At 37.2% G+C, this 26,050-nt stretch overlaps 1 protein-coding gene across 6 annotated transcripts in view; it reads left to right on the forward strand.

The window, feature by feature from the left end:
- The window catches only part of ZMYM2 (zinc finger MYM-type containing 2), a 96,978-nt gene that overhangs the window by 46,059 nt on the left and 24,869 nt on the right, over window positions 1–26,050 (forward strand). For 5 of the 6 annotated variants that reach the window (XM_054064664.1, XM_054064670.1, XM_054064642.1 and 2 more), the window contains 5 exons: window positions 4,218–4,368; window positions 5,417–5,532; window positions 10,855–10,971; window positions 11,582–11,732; window positions 22,455–22,627. In XM_054064664.1, coding sequence (XP_053920639.1) covers window positions 4,218–4,368; window positions 5,417–5,532; window positions 10,855–10,971; window positions 11,582–11,732; window positions 22,455–22,627 — 708 coding nt within the window. The remainder of the gene's footprint in view (window positions 1–4,217; window positions 4,369–5,416; window positions 5,533–10,854; window positions 10,972–11,581; window positions 11,733–22,454; window positions 22,628–26,050) is intronic. The other variant, XM_054064659.1, reaches the window with a different exon arrangement.

The raw sequence follows: 26,050 nt of genomic DNA on the forward strand, positions 1-26,050 counted from the left end.
GGACAGGCTTCATTTGTTCAACCTTGAGAAGACTAAGGAAGAATGAGTTATCTAATGGGAGGGTACAGAGAGGATAAAGTTGGACTCTTCTAGTAGTGCACAGTGGAGGGATGAGAGACAATAGATGTGACTTGAAAGAAGGAGAAGCATGATTTAGATAGAAGGAAAAGCTTTCTGTCTGTGAGGGTGGTGAAATCCTCCAGAGAGATTGTGGAATGTTCATCCTTGGAGATGCTCAAATTTAACTCGACAGGATTCTGATCAAACAGCTCTGGACCTGCTTTAAGCAGGAGGTTGCATTTGACCTCTGGAGATCCCTCCAGTCTGCATGATTCTGTGATTCTGTACTTCTGAAACAAGGAATGAATCAGTGATATTTAAAATAGTCAGGAAGTTTTATGAGGGGGTTTGTTCCCTTTTTAACTTAGTAATGAAGATTTTCACATTGTTTGTTTTTCTCTCTACCAGTGACGTTCTTTCTTTTATTCTCCTAACCATGAATACCAACAACATTGACACAGCTTTACGTTTTCCTTAATTTCTTCTCTGAACACCTGCTTTTCCTTGAGGATAGTTAAAATTTTCAATTAAGAAGAGATATGTTCTGTAGTAAGAACATGGGCAGAGCTGTTCTGGTTGAGAGCAGGGATTGGGACTGCTGCAGTGTAGCACGCAGGGAAGAATAACAGACCAAGCACTTAACGATATTTTCTCCTGAGCATTTTCTTAGCTTGTGACGCTCTAGAGGTCAGGGGATCTCTTGAACTTTATGCAGTGTTCTTGTATGCTATTTTTAGTTAATTTCTTAATTGGTGCATGTCCGTTCTTCTTGTGAACACGTAGAAACAATTTTGGCATCTGTGGCACTCTTGCATAAGAAGTTCTGCCGACCTGCGGTTTATGTGAAGAGCTGTCTCCTCTTGTTTGTTTAGAAGTGTCTTCTGTTGATATTCCTGTGATTTCCCATAGTTGTTAAAATAATAGAAAAGACAAATTAACAGCTGTTCTGTAGTGCACCACATTACACCAGTTTTGATTCTGTCATTATCCTCTTAAGTTATTTTGTTTCCAGGCCAAAAATCCTTGCCTCATAAGAAAGGTCCTCAACAATATGTTTTACTGTAGTTCTCCTTAGTTTTAGTGAGTCTTCTGTTTGTTTATTCCAGTTGGGAGGGTACTTCTAGGGAAAGGATTCTCAAATGTTACTTTTTCTACGGTGCACATTAATAGTGCAGATTCTTAGAGATTAAAGATAATATGATGAATGTGTGAGAGTGGAAGTGTAAGTTACCCAAGAACCTTGAGAAGAGAGTGTCTTATCTGGAAATTTGACACCTAAGAACAGGAGAAAATCCTTGATTTGCGTTTTGGCTATCTAAAAATATGTGGGATCGTACAGTACGATGTTGTCTCTTGATGTTACCGAGGGAGGAAGCCTCGGAGTTAGATAGAATATTAAAAAAATAAATGTTTGAAGCACCTGTATAATGCTGATTGATTAATACTTTAAGGTATGCTTTAATCTTTTTTTATAATGCTGTTGTACTCCGTGATTTTTGGATGGTATTAATATTCAGACATGCAATTTTGGGGAGTGCTGGCAAGAGTAATAAAAATGCAGGAAAAATGTTCTGCTTGAAGGAGATGATGATGATGATTATGAGGTGTTAGGAGCAATAAATTTGAAATGGTTTCAGGCTTTTTAATCTTTTTTGTCACTGGTGTCCTGTCTCCTTCACTTGTATGACTACACGTTTAAACTTCTGATAATGCAGAAGTGCTCGAGCACTGGTCTTAGTTACTGTGACAAGAATAAACTGTTACACTTTGATTCTACCCACAGAATCTTCTGCATTCTTGATACATATTTTGGATATTCATATTCTTTGTAGTTGTGATACTTTAGACATAGGTTTGCTAGGCTATCGCTAGATATTATTAAAGATTCCTCTTGTTGCTTTTAAGTCTGAAAGATCTAGGGTGAAACTGGTAAACAACTCCAGTATTGAAACTGTGCTCGAAATTCAGAAGTGATGGATGTGCTGCTGCACTGTATGTTGTGTGCGTGATCCTTTCTTGATGTTACTTAAATAATGGGATCTTTGACATGTGGGTTAGCAACAACTATTTCTACTTTAAAGAGATTTTTGTCAAACTATATAGTCTGTTGACACAAGGAATCTTTTCCAGTTATGCTCTGATCAACTTACTATAAATTTATTTATTATAATGTGTCTGTTCATCTTGCTACCTCTTGATGTCATCATGGCCTCAGTCTGATTTTATTTATTTGTTTGTTTGTTTGTTTGTTTGTTTAAGACCTAGATCTTGTGACAGCTTCACTTACCTGTGCATTGTTTTTCTGAGTGTATTCCTGGACACTCTTTGTTAAGCTGTTTGTCAGTGTATTTGCATCAGTGCTTCTAGATTTACATTTTGGTTTATTCAAGAAGTACCAAGGCTGTTTGTGCACCCAGATATTTTAGTGGTTGTTGTCCGTTAAGCTTGTTCAAGGAGTCAAGTCTTTCAAATCATGACCTCCTGTATTCTTACTGGTAATATAACTTGAAATATTCTTGATGCCTTGCTTTTGTCTATTAGCCTGTCAGAGAGGATGAATATATATTGTCAGAGTAGCTCCAACTCATAGACAAGTATAATTACTACCTTTTGTTCTTGGCATTTAATGTGACTTTTGTCAATATTGTGGCTGATTAGGAGGATTATTAGGTGTTGGTTAACATTTTTGAAGGCAAACAAAAAAAGTGAAGGAAGGATCCTGAAGCTGTATAAAATACCCTTCTGTAGGTAGGAGCTTGATATCTTGATCCATACTCCTTTTTGAAGGGATTGCACAGATTTCATCAAAGCAGCATGTGGAAATAGTGAAGTTGTGTGGTATTCTGAAGTTTTGCTGGTCTCTGCAAGGTGCTACACGCGATTCATGGCAGAGGCATATGTATTTGTACGTGTTTTTAATACAGGGAAGATGGTACATGTTTTAAGACCCTACGTTTCTTCTCTGTCTATAACGCTGGATTTAGCTAGTTCTCAGATGCTAAAGATAAGAAGAAGAAGGAAAGCCAGTGAAGCTTCTGTTACTTTGTTCAAAGTGAAGTGCCTGTGGAATGTGCTTTGCCTTTCCTTCTCCCTTCAGTCAGTGAGAAGAGGAGAAAAAAGGAGAGGTAGTGCCAAAATCATTCTTCAAGAGAAAGGAAGAAATCTTAAGTGCCTGAATATCAATAGGCTGTTTTCTAATAGAATAATAGAGTTCTCTGTGATCACTGTCAAACCATGATACTATTTCTGTGTTCAGGGAAGGTATCTAAACATTTTTTTCTGTTACATGCTTTATGGTGCTTGGAATAGTTGCCTTACACTGAAGTATGTAAAATGCGTAGCAGATTAGAGCTATTGATTTTGTGTGTTGACTGTGTCATTGGTATTTCGGCTTGGTGCAGCTTTCCTGTGTTTTTACGGAACGTTTATTCCTTTCTGTGGAAAACTTGAGTGACTGCTGTATTGAGAGATGTCAAAACTGAGTCTGTTACCAAGTTCATGGAGTCTGAGTTCCTCATTGGATTCAATGAGGAGCGTAGGAACTCGGCAGTGCGTTACTCTTGCCTGGAGGGCTGGAACTAGGAGAGCTGAGAAGTTAGAGCTTCTCCTAAAAGGGCTGTTACAAAGAAACTGCTGTGCTTAACTCATACTTGACAATATTGAGTGGTATCATTTTTAAGTTTAGCACCATTATTTGTCCTTTACCTTTGCTGTGCCAGATTGCTCTTTCTTTTCTTAAAACCACTGTCCCATCAATAAGGGGAGAGAAACAAAGTTGTTTCAAACTCTCTGATTCAGCACTACTTGCTGTAAACTCTTACCACAGCTCCCTGTTTGCATGTGGTGGGGTTTGGGATGGTTTTATTGGTTTGTGGGTTTTTTTTGGTTTATGGGTTTTTTTTGAGGAGTTTGGGTGTTTGTCTTTACACAGAAGTTCTTCTTGGCCAGCCTTCTGCCTGGAATAAGAGACCCAGCCGTAGGGCTTGAGTGTTCTTGAGAGGATTACTATGTGAGTTAATTAATGTAGGAAGGTTCTGATGAGAGAACAAACTGCAGAAGTAAATAAATGAGTTTTCCTCTGTGTTTGTTATACCATAATTTAAACACCAAAGCCAAACATAGTTTTAACTAATGCATTGTTTTGCTTTATGTTTTAGAAATATGGCAAATTAACATCTTGTACTGGCTGCAGAGCTCGGTGCAGGTTTTTTGACATGACTCAGTGCGTAGGACCTAATGGATGTATGGAGCCATACTGCTCGGCTGCATGCATGAACACACACAAATCAAAATATACAAACTCACAAAGTAAGTGAAAAGGATGATGGATTTTCATCACTGATAAGAGTAGACTTTGAAGTTTGAAAACCAGGGGAGGGTTGTCATATTTTAGAATGAATCTATGGAGATGTGACTTTATAGGTTTTTAAACTTATTTAAAAAAGAAAAATATCATCTTATATATATTTATATGGCTACATGCTGGAGAGGGGTAGATTTAGACTAGACATAAGAAATTTCTTCACGGTGAGAGTAGTGAGGCACTGGCACAGATTGCCCAAGGAAGTTGTGGCTGCCCCATCCCTGGAGGTGTTCAAGGCCAGGCAGGATGGGGCCTTGGGTTGGGTTGGCCTGATCTAGTGGGATGTCCCTGCCCATGGCAGGGGGGTTAGAACTGGATGATCTTTAAGGTCCCTTCCAACCCAAACTATTCTATGATTCTATGATATTCAACTCTACTAAATGGAGTTATGCCCTCAGGAGGGGTCATTTTCCCCACTGGCCTTTTTGCTTGATGTCGGAAACAGTTTTCAATTGTCTAAAGGCTTCTGGGGAAAAATTACTGAGACATAACGTGCTCTGATGTGTCACAGAATGACAGTGCAATTTTCTTGCATATTAATTAATACTCTCTTATCTGGGATCTGACTCCACCCCATTGTATCTCTTCACCAACAACTGGAGAAGGGTAGAGGTAGTTGTAATGTATATGGATATTCTTAAGGTAAAATTTTTAATCTGAGTGAAAGGCACTGGTAAATAACTCAAAATATGTGTTCTTCAGTTTGCAAAGCAGCCAGAGATCTTTATTCAGCAAACTCAAAAGTTGAAAATGCTCTGGTGAATTTTATAGAAGAAGGTTCAAATTCATACTTAGTACTGATCTTCAATGGAAGGATTGATCGAACCTTTGCAGTTTCTGTTTTATGTGTCTTTTAGAAGCTGACGGGGAAACAGGCATATTGTAGCTTTTTACACTGAAATGGTGGGAAGAGCTGTGTAATCCAGCTTCTTTTTTTTTTTTTGTGCTACTATTTTGTGTTTATTTTGTCTGTAAACTACATTTTTCTTTTAGGTGTGGGAATTATTTGCCACTTTTGTAAACGAAACTCTTTACCTCAGTATCAAGCCACAATGCCTGATGGAAAACTGTACAACTTTTGCAGTTCCAGTTGTGTAGCTAAATTTCAGGTTAGCTGTTGTGTTAAATCTTTTCCTCCCTAAATGTTTGTGTACCTGTGTTTGCTTTAAGTATTTGCATACTAAAATATCTTGCTTGTGCGTACATGTGTATAAGTTATAATTAACATAGCAGATGCTTGTGGTTCACAACAATTCTTTTGATCAAAGTACTGTTTCATAAAGATAAAACTAGGTGCTATCTTAAACTTTGAAAATCGGATAACTACCCATTTCTCTTTGATATTGTAAGAAAATGCAAAGCAATATCACTGCTTATCTTATTTTTAACATCCCAGCCTCTTTATGGAGATGAGCCTTGCTGTTTCATCTTGAAGATCAACAGATGCATTTATTTTATACTAAATACAATAACAAAATTCTCATTTACTAACAAAGACAATCATGGGGAGTAGTTGTCTCTGCAATGAAAGATTAGAACCTAAGCCATTAGAATGTTTATGGATGAAACTAGCTCTTTAAATTATGTCCAGAAACTGGAGCGTTGCAAGCCTAACGTTAGGCACACTGGAAAAAGCTTCTGAGCTTTTTGAAAATGTCCTATTTTTAATACAACTTAAGGTTAACACATACGTAAAATATGTCGTAGTGGCTAATCTCTAGGTGATCAAAGAACATCTGTTAAAGAAAATGTTTTGGGTTTTATATGTAGAAACCGCTTTCCCAGATATGCACTGTATAATTGGTAATTCCCTTCTTGTGGTGTTGAACAGTTACATCTATACAGGGTTTTCCCATTTGTCGTTAAAATTTGCAGTTTTCTTTCAATTGGAAAGCAAATCAATCTCTTAATTGCTTCCTTAATATATCCTCAATAGTTCCTCCATCACCTAGCCCTGTTCTGTGCTTCCGTCCAAACCAACATAGTAGATGTCTGTCAGTGGAACTGATTAACAAAATAGACACAGATTGTTAGTACGTAATGACAAATCTGTAATACTTCTTGCAAACTCATTCAGCATCTATTTTATTCTACATGGTCTTAAAATTGGCTGCGGCCCCAAGAGCTCTCGGAACAAAACCTTTCTGCTGTTTGAGTGTGAAAAATAAAAGCTAGTGGATGAGAAATAGAGCCTGGGCCTTCTTGGATTTCCAGATAAGTCAACATAAAATAACATTATTGAAAATAACTGCTGGATCAGTTGATGCTGGTTGTGGGTTTCTCATATTGCTGAGACCTCGATGATGCTTATGTTGCAGTTTCAGTGCTATGTGTAGATCTGTCTCTTTAATGTTTGGTGGAATTTAATTAAAGCAACCATATGGTGAGTGAGTTCTCAGTAAAGACCAAGAGTGGGTAGGTGGTCGCTTGGTTGCAGTTAGTTTGCACAGACACCTCCATCAGATTCTGACTTTTGATAGTTCTCATATATTCACTGTCCTGAAGAATAAAATGTATTTGCTGTTAGGTAAGAGTTGATTGTGTGAGAACAGCTTCTTTGTTCCGTTCCTTTAGTACTTAGAGGGAAAGTGCTGCAATGTGAGCATTGGACTGCAAGTGTTCCCTTGAGGCTTTTTTATACCTAAGTGACGCATAAGGGATTGAAATTGAAGTGAGAAAGTGGTTTAATCCATTTGGGCAATTGCGATGTTTTCTGCAATGTTTTTTTGAAAAAATGGCTGCTTCACTATGCTGCTCCATATTTTTCACTGTTCACTAATGTAGGTAACCCTTCGTTTAACTTGGTGTTATAATTGCGCCTTTTTCAACTTATAGGTGTATCAGGAGAGTTGTAGGACTAATATGTGTAAGAATTAAGTACAATGTTTTTTAGCAGGTTACTGGCTCTGGTTATTCACTAACGTTGTGTTCTCTTCAACCATCATTACGGTGTCTGTAAGTGTTCTTCAATGTATGCCTTACCCCTCTCTCTCTCTCTCTCTCTAACACACATTTTAAAAAGGAGTATGTTGCAGTTGGAAGTATAGAGGAAGCTTAGCATGCCTGTCACAGAAATAATCTTCCAAATTTGATCATAAAAAATATAACCAAAGCTTCCATGCTGAGGCTGGAAGGTCTGTGTATGTATAAGTTTGAGGGGAGTGTTTGGTTCCTTCCCCATTTAATTTAGTGCCTATGATTTTGCTTGTGGAGAAGCCCTAGTAGAAGATTGCAAAAGATTCCTAATGTGGTTTTGCTTCTCTTTTTCACGTTAAAAACAACTTGATTCTGTCAAAAGTTTATCTCACTTAGAAAAAACTCAGCACAGCCTGGCTGCTTACCAGCCCTTCCACATATACACGTGTGTGAAGAAACGTTCCCACCACTTGATTCTGAGTTGCCGTCAGCGGGGATAAACCCTGCATCACTTACGCTGCAGTGGCAGGCCAAAAGCTGTGTTATTACGCTGGTCTTCTCAGAAGAGTTGTAGGCTGTGCGTGCCTGCTGTTCAGGAGTAATTTGGCAGCTTAGGGCAGTTTGAGGCGGTTGCATTGAAGGCTGAAAAGGTCTTTACAGTGATTTTTCACTTTGCTTGGCACATGCCATGCTTTTGTTCTTCGGGGCAGGCTCAAGAGAAGTCAGATTAAACATAACTATTTTTTGACTGAATTTAAGACACTTAAAAGAGCACATATATAGGTATGATTTCAAGGATAGCTTTGATAAAGCACAGTGTTGATAAAACTTTGCTGTTCAGGACAACTTGTGAAAGATTTTAATGAATTTATGATCCTTTTGCTGCATTGTTCTTTGTGTGTAAGAATGTTCCACTTCTAAGCATGCTGTAAGTTAGAGGCAAAGGAAGATTATGAGAATACTATGTGCATGTCATCTTCACTCATTAAAACACTTTACAGAAGCAGTCCTTAATTGTAAGCAAGATAATAGAAACCTTACAGGGGCATACAAAATCATATTGTGATTAACTGTTGGGTTTATGACCATCTTGGCTTTGGTTTAGAGCTTCAGTAACACAAACTCAGTTCTTTACTGATTTCTGTGTTAAAATATTTAGTTTAGGAGTTTATGATAAAAAACATTGGTTTTGTTTTCTAACTAATAATGCTTACTTGTTTAGATTTTTTTAAAATCTGCAGTTAGATGTAAATATGCTTCAAAACAAGTTTCAATTTAAAAAAGTCTCCAATACCATTGTTCTTACATATCTAGCTTTTGTTATTGTTCAATTACCATCCCTCTGGACTATGTAGGGCCTGAATTTCCACCACAGCAAACAGTTGGGAAAAGAAAGAAAAGAAGCCAACAGTGCCATATGTCAGGAAACAACAGAAAACGAAGTTTTACTTGTGACTTGTAGCCCTTACAATAGGGTGTTTTGATCCCATATTTACAGGTAATTACAGACATCAAAAAATATGATTGTTTTTCATTTGATGAGCACTTAATATATTTTTCATCTTCATTCCTCTCTCTGTCTTCAGTGTTTCTGTACAGGTTGTCACACCTTTTAGTTAATGTTTCCTTCATTCCTAAACCGGAGGTGATGGAGATACTTGATTCTTCATTTCTTTTTGTTTTCAACCAGGACTTCTAGGACTTTTCCTTGTGTTTACGTAACCCGTATGGCAGCAGATGTTGAGCTTGGTGTTTGCTTTGTGAAGAAACCTGCACATTCAGAAATGCACAGACTTTAAAATGCCTTTGTGACTACCTTGTCAGTGCAGTCTTCAGCTCTCTGTTTAGAGCAGCCAGTCTAGCAAACCTCTTTCAACCACAGGGACATTTGCTGGATATAATGAGAGAGATATGATAGCGCTGTATGAGGGCATCAGACTGTGTTCAAGTTGTTACGGGACAATAAACCATTGGGATAAGGGTGGCATCTTTTCTGCAATATGTGGCATTTCATTCTTAGGTCCTGTCCATGACTGGGAAATGTGTGTAACTACTTCATGTCTGCAAACTCCTGATACAGAATGAGTGCATCTGAATAGAACAATACTGATGCTAGCTAGCATGCAGCAGTACTAGTCTGCTTGTGTGAGGGCTTCTATCAGTAACCAGTCTCATCGCAATTGTTTTTTATGGTTTGTTGGGTTTTTTTTTGTGTAGGCGAACCCTTAGTAACATGACAAAGCAAAGTGTCTTGTAACAGAAATGTTTTCTGTTTTCACTGTTAGAGGTGCAGACGTAGTAACAAATCTGTCTGAAGAGAAGTTGCCCTCTTTAGATGTATTTATCTTGTTGCAAACAGTGAAAGAAAGTTTGTTGAGAAGATGGGTGTAAGAAATTGACCTTTGGATTCTTCGAGTGACTGTGATCACTACTGTTTCAGAATTTGTCTTGAACGTCCTATGCACCAGTAGTTGTTGCTTCATCAATTGTTGCTGAATGTGCAAAAGACTATGTTCTGTAGGGATGTGAGAACCTACTGGAAGACTACAGATGCTGTAAAATTGAGTTCTCCATCTACCGATTGCCTCACAAATGCATTAAAGTTTAGGTTTAGATTGGATAGTAGGAAAGATGTCTTTACTGGAAGAGTGGTGAAGCATTGGAACAGGCTGCCCAGGGAAGTGATGGAATCTCCATATCTGAAAGTGTTCAAAAAATATGTAGAAGTGGCACTTGGGACATGGTTTAGTAGGCATGGTGGTGTTGGCCTAACACACAATAATAATAATCTTGGAGGTCTTTTCCAACCTTAATAATTCTATGATTATTCAGTTTTAGAATTAAATTCTCATATCTACACACACAATCGCTAATATTTTTCTCAGTCTTAAACTCCTCAGTTCTTTAGGGACTGCCTGTTTGAGTGATTGCATCTTCCTGCCATGGTGATTGAGGCCAGCTTTAGGGATATTAGATAGTTTACTCTTAATCTGAGCAGATTCAAGGCTTGTCACTGAAGACTTTTTGCTTTAGTGTTTGTGTTTTCAGGTGATAGGCTTCAGTAAGGTGTTGATAATCTGCCTTGGTGAGGTTTCAGTTTGAAGGTATTTATTTGTAGGTCTTTGAACTTCTGTGACCAATGTAAGGCAAACCATGAAATTTATGTATCTGAAAATCCCTTTTTTGAATAACAGGAGTTTGTTTTGGGGAGAATTTTTTTTTTTCCTGGCATTTCTACATTACCCTTAAGTAGCGGGCATTACAAAGGTAAGATAAAAGAAATGTGACCTAAAGTAATTATGATGGAAGCAAAGGTAGAGATTCAGGATTGGAAAACCTAAGATGACGAGGGAAAAGGAATGAAGGGAAAAGACTAACCTGCTGTGCTTTTGCCAGAAATGCTCCTGAATTTGTTTATAGATTCCCAAATTCTCAAACAGTATAGGCTGAGTTGAAAATTACATTTTAAAAACAACTTTTTTTTAGTGATGTGTGTGCACGTTTATGTTTTTCAGACTCTCAGTGTCCAGTCATCAACAAATGGTCAGTTTGTCTCTCCCAGTGATATTCAGTTGAAATGTAATTATTGCAAAAGTTCTTTTTGTTCAAAGCCAGAAGTACTGGAATGGGAGGTAAGGGTTTTTTTTGGTGTTATTTTTAGAATGATGAAATATTTAGAAGTTTACATCTATAACTTTAATATAGCTTTTCTAGATAGCTATTTTATGAACTTTTGAAGCTTAAAAAAATTAAGTTAATAAGGTATAGCTGGTTCTGTAGAACACCACTTAACTTTAGGATAGATAAAAGCAGAAGCCTTTGTTCATAAGTAACAAATAAAAATGCATCTGTGGAATTCAAAGAAAAGTAATTTCTCAGGTCAGCTCTAAGTTTGAAATCTGCTTTCATCTTCAGTTATCGTATTACTGTAGATATGATAGACCATTGTTACACTTCTCTATGAACTGACATAAGTATAAGAGGGTATGCTAAGATTGATTGACATATTTTCTGTTTAGCATTTTCATATGAAATGAGAAGTATTTGTGTAACACTCGCTGTCAACTTGAGAGTTGTTAATTGTATCATTAGAAGCCATACCCTAATTGTGTGTTTGCACTTCTGTTTATTTTGCATGGTAAAGTTGTGTCTTAATGGCAAACTATTATTTAAAGTTACACTCCAGATCTTAAGATTTTATTCATTAACCCTATTTGTGATGCTTTGCAACTTTGCATTTAGAACAAAGTGTATCAGTTCTGCAGCAGAGCATGTTCTGATGATTATAAGAAACTGCACTGCATAGTTACATACTGTGAATACTGTCAAGAGGAGAAAACGCTGCATGAGACGGTGAATTTTTCTGGCATCAAAAGACCATTTTGTAGTGAAGGTATGTATCTATTTGGTTTTTTGGTCATTGTCGTTTTACTGCAGTTGACTTTCTGTGTTGATATATAATGTTAAAATTTGAGGTAACAACTCATTCTGTTGTATTTGAGGCTGAAACGGAAGTTTCATCATCGTTATTAATGAAGTGCATATACCTGTTAATTTATCTGAGCTGCTTTTGTTGGCGTTTGTTGAGGTTTTTCACCACTTCATGTTAAGGAAGAGCGGGCAACACTCTTAAGTGTGTGTGTACAAATACATACACATAAAAAGTTATGAAGTCTATTTTTGAAATTTGTGCAGTAGGGCCTATACCAACAAATCTGCATTGAGCGATGCCAAGCTTTCTATTTAATTACTGTTTTCAAAATGTAATACAACAGTGGAAACTCTTTTCATGTTGGCTTAGAATGGTTATTCAAGCAGTAACTTGATTGATGCCTGTTGGTGTATGTTCATTACTGTCATTACAATTTGCCTGACTAATGATTTGAATTTTCAAGAAAATGAAGTAAAAGAGGTATGTGGGCATAGGATTATTTTTAAGTTGCACTAAAATATAGATTGTTTTAATAGAAACAGCAATACAGTCTTACCAAAAACTTTTCCACTTCTGGGATACTGGTATTTAATACTGATATTAGAAGTTTTAACTGCAAGTTTGGATGACCTGTCTCTGAAGGATAGAGTGACTATTTTTTTCTTTAGTTATAATAATACTTTCACTGTCATTTGATAAACCTTGCTGAAGATTCTCTGCTTTCAAGCAGATTAAGCAGCAGGTATGCCAATTCACTTGTAGGAGGATTCTGTTATCTTGGAGAGAGGTGAAGTGAGGGGCTAGAGGCAACCTTCCCTCCATGCTGTTCTCTTATCTCTGGACTCTGCAATCTTAGAGTGTGGCTTAGGTTTCTTTACCATCTTTGATTTCTTTTTGTGCTCTGGACTGCAGAGTGTTTGCTGGAGAGGAAAAAAGGACAAAGCAAGGCCCAGTTTTGCAGTGTATCATTGTAGTACTCAGTAACATCCAGCTAGAAATAGTTTCTGTGAATAAACAATTCTGCAGAATATATTCAAAGGCAAGAGCAAACTGGTTTTGGCCTGGAGATTACAGTATGTGCTGGTATTACTGTGAATACTTATGCCTTGCTCCTTTCAAAGCCTGGTGGCTGTGACAATAAAATCAGTAATATTTGTAATGTGAGCTATGCCGTATTACTGCGTCTGTAGATATATTTCTGTTTGACGAGGCTTCAGATAAGTGAGAACTTGTGTTTCCTATTAGAAAGTTTGAGGAAGGAAAGAAATAAGACCACTCTCTCCTGCATGAATATGGTTAATACAGGAGGGGAATCCATTGCCAGACTTTTTAGTGTGGGTCCTGAGTTTGCATGTGGACTGCCAGCTTGAGAGAAAAATTATCTTTATAGGATGAATACACCAAATGTTGCGTTTAAGATAAGGTTTATTGGCTTACTGTGATTATCTGAACCACTGAATAATAGAAACAAGGTAGTCAGAAGCACCATTAAGTAGAAAGTAACTTGAATAAATATGGCACACGTCTGCTAGCTGCAGCTTAGGTCTACTTTGTGATGAGTGTGAAAAAGGCTTAATCTGTTTTACCTAATGAAAACAAACTGCTGGCCTGGACAGGAGCCTACGCCCTGTATTTTACAGGGAAGCCAATGGTTGTCATTAATTGCTGCAGAAATAACAGAATCCAACAATTAACAGCGTTTAGATCTGACACTGTGGGGAGATGGTGAGATCTTTGGATGGACTCAGTGGAGGTCACCAAATGAGGTTCCATCATCAGAGGTGGTAGATTTTGCCTTCTCCCTTTTCCAGGCATCCAGACATCACCTATTTTTCCTTGATATAATAGTCCTTTTCCAGAAATATGTCCAACTGTTTTGAAGTAGGAAAACTAGTAGATGAATCAAATAAACTTATTGGATGTGGAGGCCATGCTGTTTTCATACTGCCATGTTCAAGGAGCTTCACCAACATAGTTTATTTTGTTGAGCATGCAATTATTCTTCACCAGAAGGCAATGTGTTACGATTTGAGAATAAATAACCTAAGGTGCTTGGTCACAAACATTATTGGCATTTTTGGAAGAAACTGAGCTTTGAAAGGAAAATACTGGAAAATTTCTGTTGTGTATTTATAAAAGAAGGCCTCTAGATAAAATCAGCAGAAGTTAAACAGGTATTGAAATTCCTTCAAGAGCGCTTATTTGTTCCATCTTCAAGCAAACTGCTGGAAAAGCATATATAAGATCAACCACAAATACCCCTTGACTGCTTATACCTGCCTAGCTGGAGTATTGAAGATCTCATCATTCCTCTGCTCACCTTCTTCATACCCAAGTTGGTTTTTTTCTTTTACACATGCACATCTGTAGATATTTACATGCAAACCGTGGCACCCACATTAAAGTCTCTAGGATCAATACTTCCGTGCAGTTTCATTCCAACTTCTATATGTTTCTCTTGAGAGATTTAAAAATATGTGCAGTGACCAGCTAAAACTTCCAAAGTGTAATTACAACTGACCTATCATTTGTGCTAAAGATGGTTAATACTTCATTCATGGAGTACAGTCTATTTTTTCTCTTTCTGTCCAAAAATCAGATGCTATATGGAGGACGAACAACCTGAACGTACTAGTTGAAAGAGTTAAATCTGTTCCCCACATGCTGAGGCTTTGGAAATTAAACTGTCCTGGAGTTTTGTACACTAGAATGCCTCATTCCAAAATAGCAGTACCTGAATTAAATAAGATATATATTGTATAGGCTAGAGCAAGAAGATCAGAGTTGCTTATGGATTTTTATATATGTGTAATTGCGTGACTGACAACTGAGGATAGGCTGTGCAAGTGTTTAATCCTGAGGAAATCTTCAAGTTACTGAGTTTTGGGTTTTTTTAATATCTGTGCCTTCTGAGGATCTGGGAGAACAAATCAATCTTTGGCAGTCCAGCGAGGGAACTAATTTATTATCAGGATCACCATAACTTTTTTTTTGTTTGTAGATTTATTTTGCATTGAATCTTTTTTTCAGTAGAACTAAGCATTATGATTTAAATAACATAGACTTTGTAATAATTTTATAATGTGGATTTCCATTGCACTGATTTATATCAAGTAATAATCTTCTTGGAAGGAGAAGGTCAGTAAACTCTGGAGTAATGCAGTTATCTGGTGCTTGGGAGTTCCTTTTAAATTGATAATGCAGATGAAGGACAGCTATTGCACTAGCAACTGTACTATCCTCTTGATAATATGCTAATACATTTCTGGGGATTATGGATTCTGCAAATTAAACTCAGTGTAAACGATTCTGATGTTTCATCTAAATAGAGATAACCCCCTTTGAGATGCTGTACAGCTGACAAGTGGATAAAGAAATTTAGGGAAATTAATTGATTTCAGAACAGAGTATGTCTGGGAAAGATGTATATTTAAACCACTGTAGATTTTAGAGTGACATTTTTCCAACCACTGCTGTACAGTAGGTTGTTCAATAAAATATACCATTAAATGTTGATTAATTTTTATATTCATATGAAAACACTGCAGATACTGGGAATAGCTTAGACACGAGTGTGTTGAACTTTATACAGGTGCTTCCATATGAATGTTTCACAACCAGTTAAGATACTACCTGGAATTTATAGCAATAACTGTAGTTGCTAGAAAACTTAAAAACCCATTTTCAAAACAGATGTTTGATATGAAGCATTGCTGAGACTTAGTTAAAGTTGCTGGGCTTCTTTGGTAGGTGAAGAACGGCACTGAGGAAGAGTTGGTACACTGGCCCTGCGTAGCTGGGCGGCCGTGTTCACCCAGGGGAGGGATGTTGCCATCAAGCCTGCTTGCACCTCTTCATTCCTGATATTTGGTTTTGTTATTGTTAAATGTGAGAGCTATAGAAATTGTCTAAACATAGCTTTTTTTATAGTTTACATTATTGACTGTCTGTTTTTAGAGACCCTGATACACCTTTAAAAAATAAAATAAACATAATTTGGGCTAGTGTAGAGAAATTTTTGAAGACTGTAATGAAGCAGAATTTTTATGAAAAATGAGGTTAATGTCATTCTCTTCTCCCAAACAACAAGTGAGGGGACAAGAGAAAATGGCCTCAAGTTGCACCAGGGGAGGTTTAGGCTAGAGCCCCTTGCTAAAAAAAGGATGTTGAGGCTCTGGAGCGTGTCCAGAGAAGAGCAACGAAGCTGATGAGGGGGCTGGAGAACAAGTCTTACGAGGAGCAGCTGAGAGAGCTGGGGTTGTTTAGCCTTGAGAAGAGGAGGCTGAGGGGAAACCTTATTGCTCTCTACAACAGCCTGAAAGGAGGTTGTAGAGAGGAGGGTGCTGGTCTCTTCTCTCAAGCGACAGGTGATAGGACAACAGGGAACGGCCTCAAGCTGCACCAGGGGAGGTTCAGACTGGACATCAGGAAAAAATTTTTCACAGAAAGGGTCATTGGACACTGGCAGAGGCTGCCCAGGGAGGTAGTTAAGTCACCATCCCTGGAGGTATTTAAAAGACAGGTAGACAAGGCACTCAGGGACATGGTTTAGTGGTTGACAGGAATGGTTGGACTTGATGATCTTGAGAGGTTGGACTTGAGAGGTCTTTTCCAACCTAGTGATTCTATGGTACTGTGTTAGGAAATATTGCTTCACTGAGAGGGTTTTCAAGCATTGGAACTGCCCAGGGAACTGATTGAGTCCCCGTGCCTGGAGGTATTTAAAATATGTGTAGATGTGGCACTTAAGGACAGGGTTTAATGGTGGACATTGTAGTGTTAGATTAATGGTTGGAATCAATGATCTTAGAGGTCTTTTTACAGCCTAAATGATTCTGTGATTCTATAATTACAACTTTGCAATAGTTCCTCATAAAGCTATCAAGGATTGGTAAGTGGTATAGAATGTAGTTACAGGATGAAAAAATTACGTTTAGTGTATGTAAAATTTCATATCGCACCTAAGAGATTTTTATTATGCAAAACAGTTAAAAGCTCTTGGGTTTGTGCTTCACAGAGCTGTTATCTCCTACCACGTTAAAATAACTTGTGCTTGCTATTGTGCCTTTTCAGCTTTAGCCTACCATGTTAGACAGTTTGGTTTTGCTTCTGACCACTTCTGTTGACAGTGACCAGCTAAGATAAATTCTAACCTGAAATATTATCTGCCTTGTGGCTTTCTTATGAATGTTTGTTTGGTGATGAGTTGGAGGAACCTGGCAAAAGGGGACAATAAAAGACATTTTAAATACTGTAAAATGTGCATTCTAGAAAAATACCCTTTCACAATTGCAAGAGTCATGTTGTGGCTGAAGGAAGATATTTCTTTCCCACAAATCAGATCAGTAGAAAAGTAAAAATGAGCCTCAGAAGGATTTTGAAGTGCCTGAATTACTCTGAGAGAATACACTCTGCTTTGTCTGTTTTGGACAAAAGTTAAGAATGGGGTGTCCCTTGTCATCAATTTGTGCCATGGCAGCTTTTGTTAGTGAACTCTGATTGGCACAGTGCGGTTGCTTGGGCCATGCTGTCTTATTTAGTAGCTCGGTATGAAATCTTTGAGTTGCAGATGACTATTCCAAACAAATTTTGTTACTGTAAAACCTCAAAGATACTTTTCAGCTGATAAAAATGAGTTAAGGTAAAAAAAGACAGCATATTCAAATCAGAAATGTCCCTTATGAAACAATTAACAGATTCCCTGACTGCAGAAGCACTAAGTGAAGGTTCTTGGCTATGCTGAAGGAAAGCATAGATCCACACCTTCCAGACAAATGCACATGGAACAGCTAGAGACTTGATTCTTGTGGTATTCCATTCATGGAGGAGTCTAATAATGTAGATTAAGTTTCCAGTTAGTGCTTGTGGGTTTGTGTCTTCTGCAATGACTTGAAATTTTTAACTTGTTAACCTGGATTTTGCTACTTCTGACAGTGTTCTTGAGGTTGAAAAAGCTGAAAGATAGAATTAGGCTGAGGAAGAGATTATATGTTTATCTTCCCTCTGTCTATAGAGGGAGAACATTGATACTGTTTAACATCATTTGAATTTTGATTTAAGTACAGGTTGTGCTGAATCTCGAGATTTGAGATTTTTTTTTTGTTCATGGAGAGCTAATTTCTAACGTGGTAAAGAATACCAAGTGAAATCCTGTGCATTATTCACCTGCAGTGCTCCTTGTTAGATTGGCATTCTTTGCATTAATTCCACTGTCGTGTCTTTGAAAAGATTTGAGACAATTCTTTAGGCTGAGGCAGCATTGGCCATTGCAGATAAAGGGTGGTGACAATTTAAGGCTCTGAGATTATAAGCACAACAAGAAGAAAGCTTATAAAGATGTCTTGTGTTGAAAGGATAAAGAATTTGGAAAGCTTTAAGAACAAGCAAAAACTGAGTAACTGAATAGAGTAGGAGGGAGAAGAAAGGAAGGACCTACTATCTAGTGTCAGAAGATGTTAGGATAAACTGATAATGCATAAAAGTTGAGTTGAATATTAAAATAATAAAAGGTTCTTAAGCAGAAGACAAGGAAGGAGGTAGGATACACAGCCTCTTTGTGACACAGAGAGGATGGGGTCTATTTTAATGGTAATCCAAGCAGGACCCAAAATTGGATGCATTGTATCTGTTTTCCTAAGGATAACGATGTTTATTGTGAAGCCAGAGACAGTGGATGGTAGGGATATGGATGTGGGAGGGGTGGTCTTTGCATTTGAATCAATGCAGAGGGGGCAGCAGAAAGATGTGGGTGGAACATAGCTCCAGAAATCTCGAATAACTAGCTTGTGATGCTACAGGCTTCTCGATACTACAGGCTTCTGATATGACAGACCTGTTCTTGTTCTTCTCTAGACGAAGTTGTTAACAGTTGAAGTTATTACAAGATGAGAGAACAGCAAATCTTGTCTGTAGCTTGAAGGAGGAGAAAAGTAGTCTAGTAAGTACAGCCTTTCAGAGGTAAAAAAACTAATTGCTTTTAGGATGGAACAATTACTTTCTATAAAAGATGTTATTTTTCTGTCTTAAAGAGACTGGTGTTGAGGACTCGGGGAGTGTTCCTAGTTCAGCATTCCTTTATCACAGTTGCCTATCAAGTGAGCATACTGAACTTGCCATTATTCAGGTAGGTGCTGCTGGTAGGATAGAATAAGTTTCTTAGTAACTCACTTGCCCTGAGTCTGTAGACAGTCAAGTGAAGCATGTTTCCTACCGAGGGTAGCTCTGCAGGGCTGAACCTGGTAGCTTTCATCTCTGACCAAAAGGGAGTTCTCTTGACTTGGAACACCCTTGAAGAAAAGGTTTAGAGGAACTGCTTGTGTGTTGTCTGGCCAGTAAGCGTCTGTTGCGTGTCTTCAGACCCTTCTCTCTACAGTTTGTGTGGGGAACCAAAGTTCAGGATGTTGGAAAGGATAGGTTGTTTTGTGTTGGGTTTTCCTTAGGAACCAGAATTCTTATAGCGTAAGATAGGATAAATTACGTTGATTTAGCAGCTACTCAGCTACTTCTTTTTGCCTGGTTCAGATTTTGGGTTGGAAGTATTTTGTCTGAAAATACTGCTTAATAATCCGTCTGAGACAGCTGACATGTGAGGTGGTCTTCTGTTAGAACTTTGCTAAAGAACATAATTGATTATCTGTGCAGGTTGAACCAAATGACCTGCACTTACATCTTTTTCATCGAAGTTAAAAGCTATTTTCTCTTAGAGTCTCTTGAAAGCACTAGAGATTTCCATCTGATCACACTGTAACTTGTGTTTGGTTGAGAATGTAGGTTTTTACTCGTATCTTTTTTTCAAAATGTTGAGGCTGTCAGGAGTTTTTCTGAGGCATTGCTTATACTCATGAATCCCAAGTCCCCAGGGGAGTTAGGCCTGCCAAACCCTCAGGATTTTAGTGTTTATACTGGAAAGATCAGACAACCGGTACTTTTTGTATTATTGTATTATTATTATCATTATATTGTATATTATTTTATATTATGCTGTCAACCAAAGCCCACTTCTTGGTCACGTCTACAAAGCGAGCATGGATGCTACTGCTGTTGATTCAAGGTTTACATTGTGCACCATGAAAACTAATTTGTTTGAGCTCCAGATATGTTTTGCCAAAGGCAAATACCCTTTCCCTACTTCAAAGAAAGTCTTACTATTCCAATTAAAACCATAGCATTATAATAACAAGTTATATCCTAGGTATGCACAGACTACCAAGACCTAATGAAAATACATTCTATAAAAAGAAAGGCACGTTGTTTTCCCTTTCTCTGAAGTGACAAGATCTTGAAGCAACCAAATGGTCCCTCATTAGGTGGATTAAGTTACCTATTAAAAAGACCTAAAAAAGTATCAGACAAATCTGAAGAATTTTGCTCATGATGTTGCAGAAAGAAAAGTTTGTACTTCATTTTAGAAGTCTTCAGGGTTCTAATAATTTTCTGTCAACATCTGAAGCTTTATAAGGAAGAGTTTTCTAGAGGCCTCCTTCAGCAAGAAGTCCTGCAGTCAGTGGTCTGTGAAAAAACCCTTTGTTTTTCAGACTGGAAGTGATGGAATTTTGGACTTTCTGTTTCCCCTTACTTAATGTTCACTAGTTATTATTTTCAGTGAGTCACAGGGGTGTGGGAGGTGTTTGATGTAGAATGGAAAATTTCTTACCTGATACTTTTTTTAAGGTAACAGAATATTTCTCAGTTTTGCTCCCTGTGGTTTGGCAGCCAAGAAAAGTGTCAACCTCGCCCATTCCTACTTATCCAGGTTCACATAGCTTACATGATTAGTAGAAGTACTCTACTACCAATCTATAGTCTTGAAAGGTTGATGAAGCGTTGAATGACTCTTTTAAGGCACAGCTGAAGAGGAGGATATGTTGTGATGCTAAGCTATCTCTGGAATTGTAAAGAAGTGGAAAGAATCTGATGCCCCATGCAATAATGAGGAATTCCTGAGCCTGCAGGAAAAAATACTTGCAAGAAATTTTCAGTACTTTAATGGATACTTTTAACGAATAGCGCGCACACACTGGTATCTTCAGGATTATTATTTCCTTCAGAGCAGTGTATTTGACACCTGAATTAGTCGAACAGTAAGGATGGCTGCTTGATTTGGCAGTTTCCTTCTGCACTGCCTGTTTTGTGGGTCAGTAATTTTCTTTGTTCTGTTGTTAAAAAAAAATCAGCTATATAACTTTAAAAAAAAAAGTTTAAAACACGGTTATTACCTACAGTGTCTTATTTGTATGATATTCTAGAATTGTATTGCTTTGACATTGCTAGAAAATTTAATTTGTTAGCAAAGCTTGTAGCAGAGCAAGTTAAAATTCCTCAATAATCTTTTAGTTTTGGAAGATGCTGTCTGTTGCAGTTTCCACTTGCATTCTTGTTCTTTCAGTGATTTTAAAGGAGCGTCTCAGTTTCACACATACAAATTTCTACCCTAATAGACAACAGCAGAGGTCACTTAATTGAAATTACTGAATATGTTATAATTATGGTACTTTTATATTCTGTTTGCCAGAGGAAGTGCAGCAGATATGTTATGTGTTGAGTTTCATAACTTGTCAGAAGTACAGAAGTTGCATGTGTTAATCTGTGTGTACTCACAGAGTGGGCACTTGGGAAGGCCTTGAGTTCTAGTCTTGGTGGTACTATGATATTTAGGAGATCATATAAAGAGATACAGTACCATAGACTAAAGTACTGTGAAGATCTTACCTTGTACCTCAAGTGTTTAATATAGTTACTTTATCTTCTCATACTGTTCTCTTCTGCAAAATTAGCACAATTACAGAGATATATGGTGTATGATTTAGGCATCAGCTGAATAGACAGTAGGTTTGAGGTAGTTTAAATACATTATATTCTCAAAATAGTCTGTGTAATAGCGACAGTATTCATCTTTTAATGCATTTAATACATTAGTCTTTTGTAATTTGCTTGAGGGAGAATCAGATTATTGAAGAATATAGCTCTCATTATGGCAGCCTTGAAATTATGACTGCAAAGCAAATGAAAAAAAAAACCCACCCACCTAATGTGAAAAGAAAAAATAAATGACTAATTGCAAACAAATCCTACACAATTTTTGTATGTAAACTCCTATCACTACATAATAATTCTCAGTACTGATCACTGCTTACTTTATAGTTTCTTTTTTAAGAAACACCCCTCAGTTCTTATGTCATCTTGTACCTACTAGTGTTTTTAAAAATTATTGAGTTTTCTTAAGTGATTTGTCGCATTAATATGAATGAAAGTAGTAACAGAAGTAAGTTGATCCTTGAAGATAGGTATTGTTTTAGTGGATAGTATCACTTAGCTTAAAAATTATGCTCGTCATTATCTGGATATCTTGCATTTTGAGGCTGTGTAACTGAGCAATGAAATTCCAAGTCAACACTTTTGAATGGGTCTATATGAAAATAAAATTAAGTGGGTTTTTTTCTGACTGTTCTATCAGGGATTTGATAAGCACAGATTCAAGTGTAGTCACATGCAACCATAGAATTGTGCAGGAAAGGTATTCAGGTAAAAATGTCTTGAAATACAGTCTACTATGCAACCTGAATTTGTCCGAAGCCCCAGTTGTTAGCTGTTGTTATATTCATTTGATTTTCAGTTTTTAACTCTTAAATGTGATATCTCTCTGTAAAAATTACTTTGTTCCTAATGTTTAAAATCTGTTTCCAGGCTGCAAGCTGCTATATAAACAAGACTTTGCAAGACGGTTAGGACTGAGATGTGTTACTTGTAATTACTGCTCACAGCTGTGCAAAAAGGGAGCAACTAAGGAACTTGATGGTGTAGTGAGAGATTTCTGCAGTGAAGAGTGCTGTAAAAAATTTCAGGACTGGTACTACAAGGCAAGTAACTCAGAATTTTTGACAAGAGCTCCACAGTTAAAAAAAACAAAAATGCACATGTGAGGATATCTCAAGGACTGTGCAGCAAATATAGCTTACTTCAGCAAAGCATTTGCTACACAATAAGCAAATGTGTTGATTTAATCGTTTGAGTTTTCTTAGATCATAGAGCAGCATTTCTACCGTCTGATTTTATTAATTCATTTGGCAAGGAAGTCTTGAATTCCAGAAAAACAAGAAGCTACTATGTATATTTGTTACTTTACAATTCCGATATTTTTCTCCTCAATCGATACCATATTTTTCTTATCAAAACTTCTTCAATGTCTATTCAGAATGTTGAAAACACTGTTAATAGCAGCTGGATGATACCTTGAATTGACTTACAATAAACTAGGTTAGCAGAGTTTTTCTTGTTCCTGTTTTTGCCTCCTTTTTTTGCCTTTTCCCTTCTCCCACAGTTTGAACTGCAGAGGCTCTGATTGTTCAGTATTTACCAGTGGATAGGATGCCAAAGGGAAAAGCGAGACCAAATGGATTTCTAATAAAAATTTAAATCAAACAGATGGCATCTATTTCTAAGTCTCTGGAAACTTAACTACCTTGTGAAGCACAACCAGCAAAGAGTTCACATTAAGAGGTGTTTTGCTTTCATTTTTGAAAGAAAGAAAGAAAGGTGAAATTGAACTGGGTTTAACCTGCGATTAATACCATGGATAAGATATTTGATCTCTGGTGTGAACATCCTGGAAAGCTACACTGATAATAATAAAACAAGAACTATACTTGTGGATGCAGTTGCAAAAAAGACAATACAAAATTCATCACCCTACCAAAACTCTGTACACAGCCTGAAAGGCAATAAAAAGCTTGAAACGTTTGAGGGCTAGATACAAGTCCTGTAATTCAAGATGATCTGCCTGCCATAAAAAAACTGAATCTGAAGACCTATCTGATATTACGAAATGGCCAAATCCAGAAATGTCATTATTTTGAATAATGTGTGTAGGGTCCTGTTAGACATTCCTGAAAGAAAACTATGGAAGACGAGGATGTGTTTCTTCTGTCTCATGTGAAAACAGGGTGAAGAAGCTTGACTGCCAAGTTCTTAAACTTACTAAAATGTCAACTTCATACAATAATATTTAATCTTTATGCCTTAAAGCTTGGGGTATGGGGTGAAATTTATCCCTGCGTAAAAAGTGCCTTTTGATAGAGAACTTAATAAAGCTTTGGTGTGCTTTAGAACTCTCTTGGTGGTTTAGCAAAGAACTGTAGTCTGGGGGTGTGCATTCCAAACTAGTTTTGTGTACATAAACTTCTGTGGAAGCTTGTACTCTGATACAGGTTTGAGAATCACTTGAAAACTCTGACCAGGTTATCTTTCTGATCCATGGGATAAGGCAATAACTTAATTGGCCCATTAAGTCTGCTTAAGAAATGCCGTTGGCACTGTCGTACAGGAAGGTTAGAGATGGTGCCATGAAAAGGCAATTTAATCTAAACAGACTTGCTGGTAACTCATGACTTCTGATACTTTTGATGATGCTGAAGTGTTAGGTATTTTTACTTCTTGAATTTTAACACTAATTCCCCTAGCAAGTGTTACATGATGTTGAATTGTTGATTTTTTTTTTTAATTATTTTTTTTTAAGACTTCTTAAAGCCTTTGCCTAATTCACTTCTGGTTATAAGAGTTTGGGATTTATTACAAGGGGGAGACATGTAATAGGTTGTGAAAAATTGTGTGCTTTGCTAAAATTGTGGGTTTTTTTTTCCTTTACATCCTTGCTGGTAACTTCTCCCTCTTTTATAAAAAAGTCACTCCAGATATCTTAGATTTGTTAGTGCATTGTTAGCTAATATTCTTGCCTAGCTATAAATAGATAATAATCAAAATATAGGAAGACAGAATAGATATGGACCCCCCCTTGAATTTGTACTTCATTTGCTGTTTTGTCTGTTAGCTTCTTAAAAGAATAGTTACACGTGTATGAGCTTTGTCTCATTTATGCAATGTCCAGTGTTATTTTGGAGTTTCAATGAATGTACATACGAAGATAAATAAGTAGTAATAACCTAGTAATGTTTTAACGCCAGCATTGTGTTCATTAAACAACTGTTTGTCTTCATCTCTTTGTCTACTTTTTTTTTTTTATGGACACATCTTTCTCATAGTGTTATCTGGAATGCATCTTAACTTCTGAAAAATAATGAAGTATTACGGGAGAACTTCCCTAAATGCCAGAATTCTCTTCTCAAAAAGCCAGAAGAAGGTAGCAGTGGTAGAAGCACAATAGACTGTTACCTAGAAGTGCTAGAAGTACATTAGACTTGTGTAGAAGTGTTCTTCAAACTTAATATGAGTGATTGAAATATAAAAGAGTAGTTCAGTCCTAATTATCTGTTGGGTGACAGCTACAGTTACCGGGCGGTGCCAGGTTATGAGGCAATTTCTTGTGTATGGCCTCTATGCACCCCTAAGATGAGAGGTAAAATTTTTGGTGTTGTGAGCTCCCTAAGTTATTAGAGCTCCTCTTGTAAACTGAATTGCATGCCATGGTTTGGATGTTAATCTGAAAAATGCCTGGGAAATTTCAGTATAAATATTTTAGTGGCCTGATGATTGATGATGGTTTCAATCATTTGATGTTTCTTTTACTGCAGCATTGAAAGTATCTTTAAAGGCAGTATACAGGGCTGAGAACAGCACAGAAATCTGTTTCTTTAAATACACGTTGTGAAACGTTGCTGAAAATGCTGCAGCTGAAGTTTGCTTACAGGTCGTTCAAGGCTACAGTGGAGCATTGATTGAGCTGAGCGTGTACAGTGATGACTCTGTATTCAGCAGAGGTCAGATGTCTTCATCTTCAGTAAAGAGGCATAGAAAAATTGTGGCTGGTGAGATTGGATAGCAATGGTTATCATCAGCTGTAAAACTTGAAACAGTGGAGGCAGAATTGATCTAAATAGCAGCAAGACAACCTTGCTCTTGTCTGAATGTAGCCATTGTATAGGTAGGCATCTCAGTTTCCAGTAGGTATTGTTTCACAACAGTTGTTCTGCTTTCTCTTATAATCACTCACTCTCTGGAAGCATCTCTTGCTTCTTATTTATTGCGGATTGAACTCAGAATAGACTCAGAAGGTCAAGTTAATAGTCCAAACCATTGGAGAACATTTAGGAACAAGTCATTGGAAGAAGTTTAAAAATTTAAATAAGAGCCCCACATGTGAAAACTTTGTTTTTAAACCAAGTCTGGGGCAAACATTAGTGATTTATACTAATCATCATGCCCGTGATGTTGGACCTGGGAAAATAATTGGTACAAAAAGCAATCAGGAGTGGCAAAGGAGTTATGTCCAATTGGAGCACAGAGAGTATAGGATGGAGCAGACGTGAAGGCAGGCATTTTGGAGATTG

Source organism: Cuculus canorus, chromosome 1, assembly GCF_017976375.1.
Source record: "Cuculus canorus isolate bCucCan1 chromosome 1, bCucCan1.pri, whole genome shotgun sequence".
In the NCBI taxonomy this organism is placed as follows: Eukaryota; Metazoa; Chordata; class Aves; order Cuculiformes; family Cuculidae; genus Cuculus; species Cuculus canorus.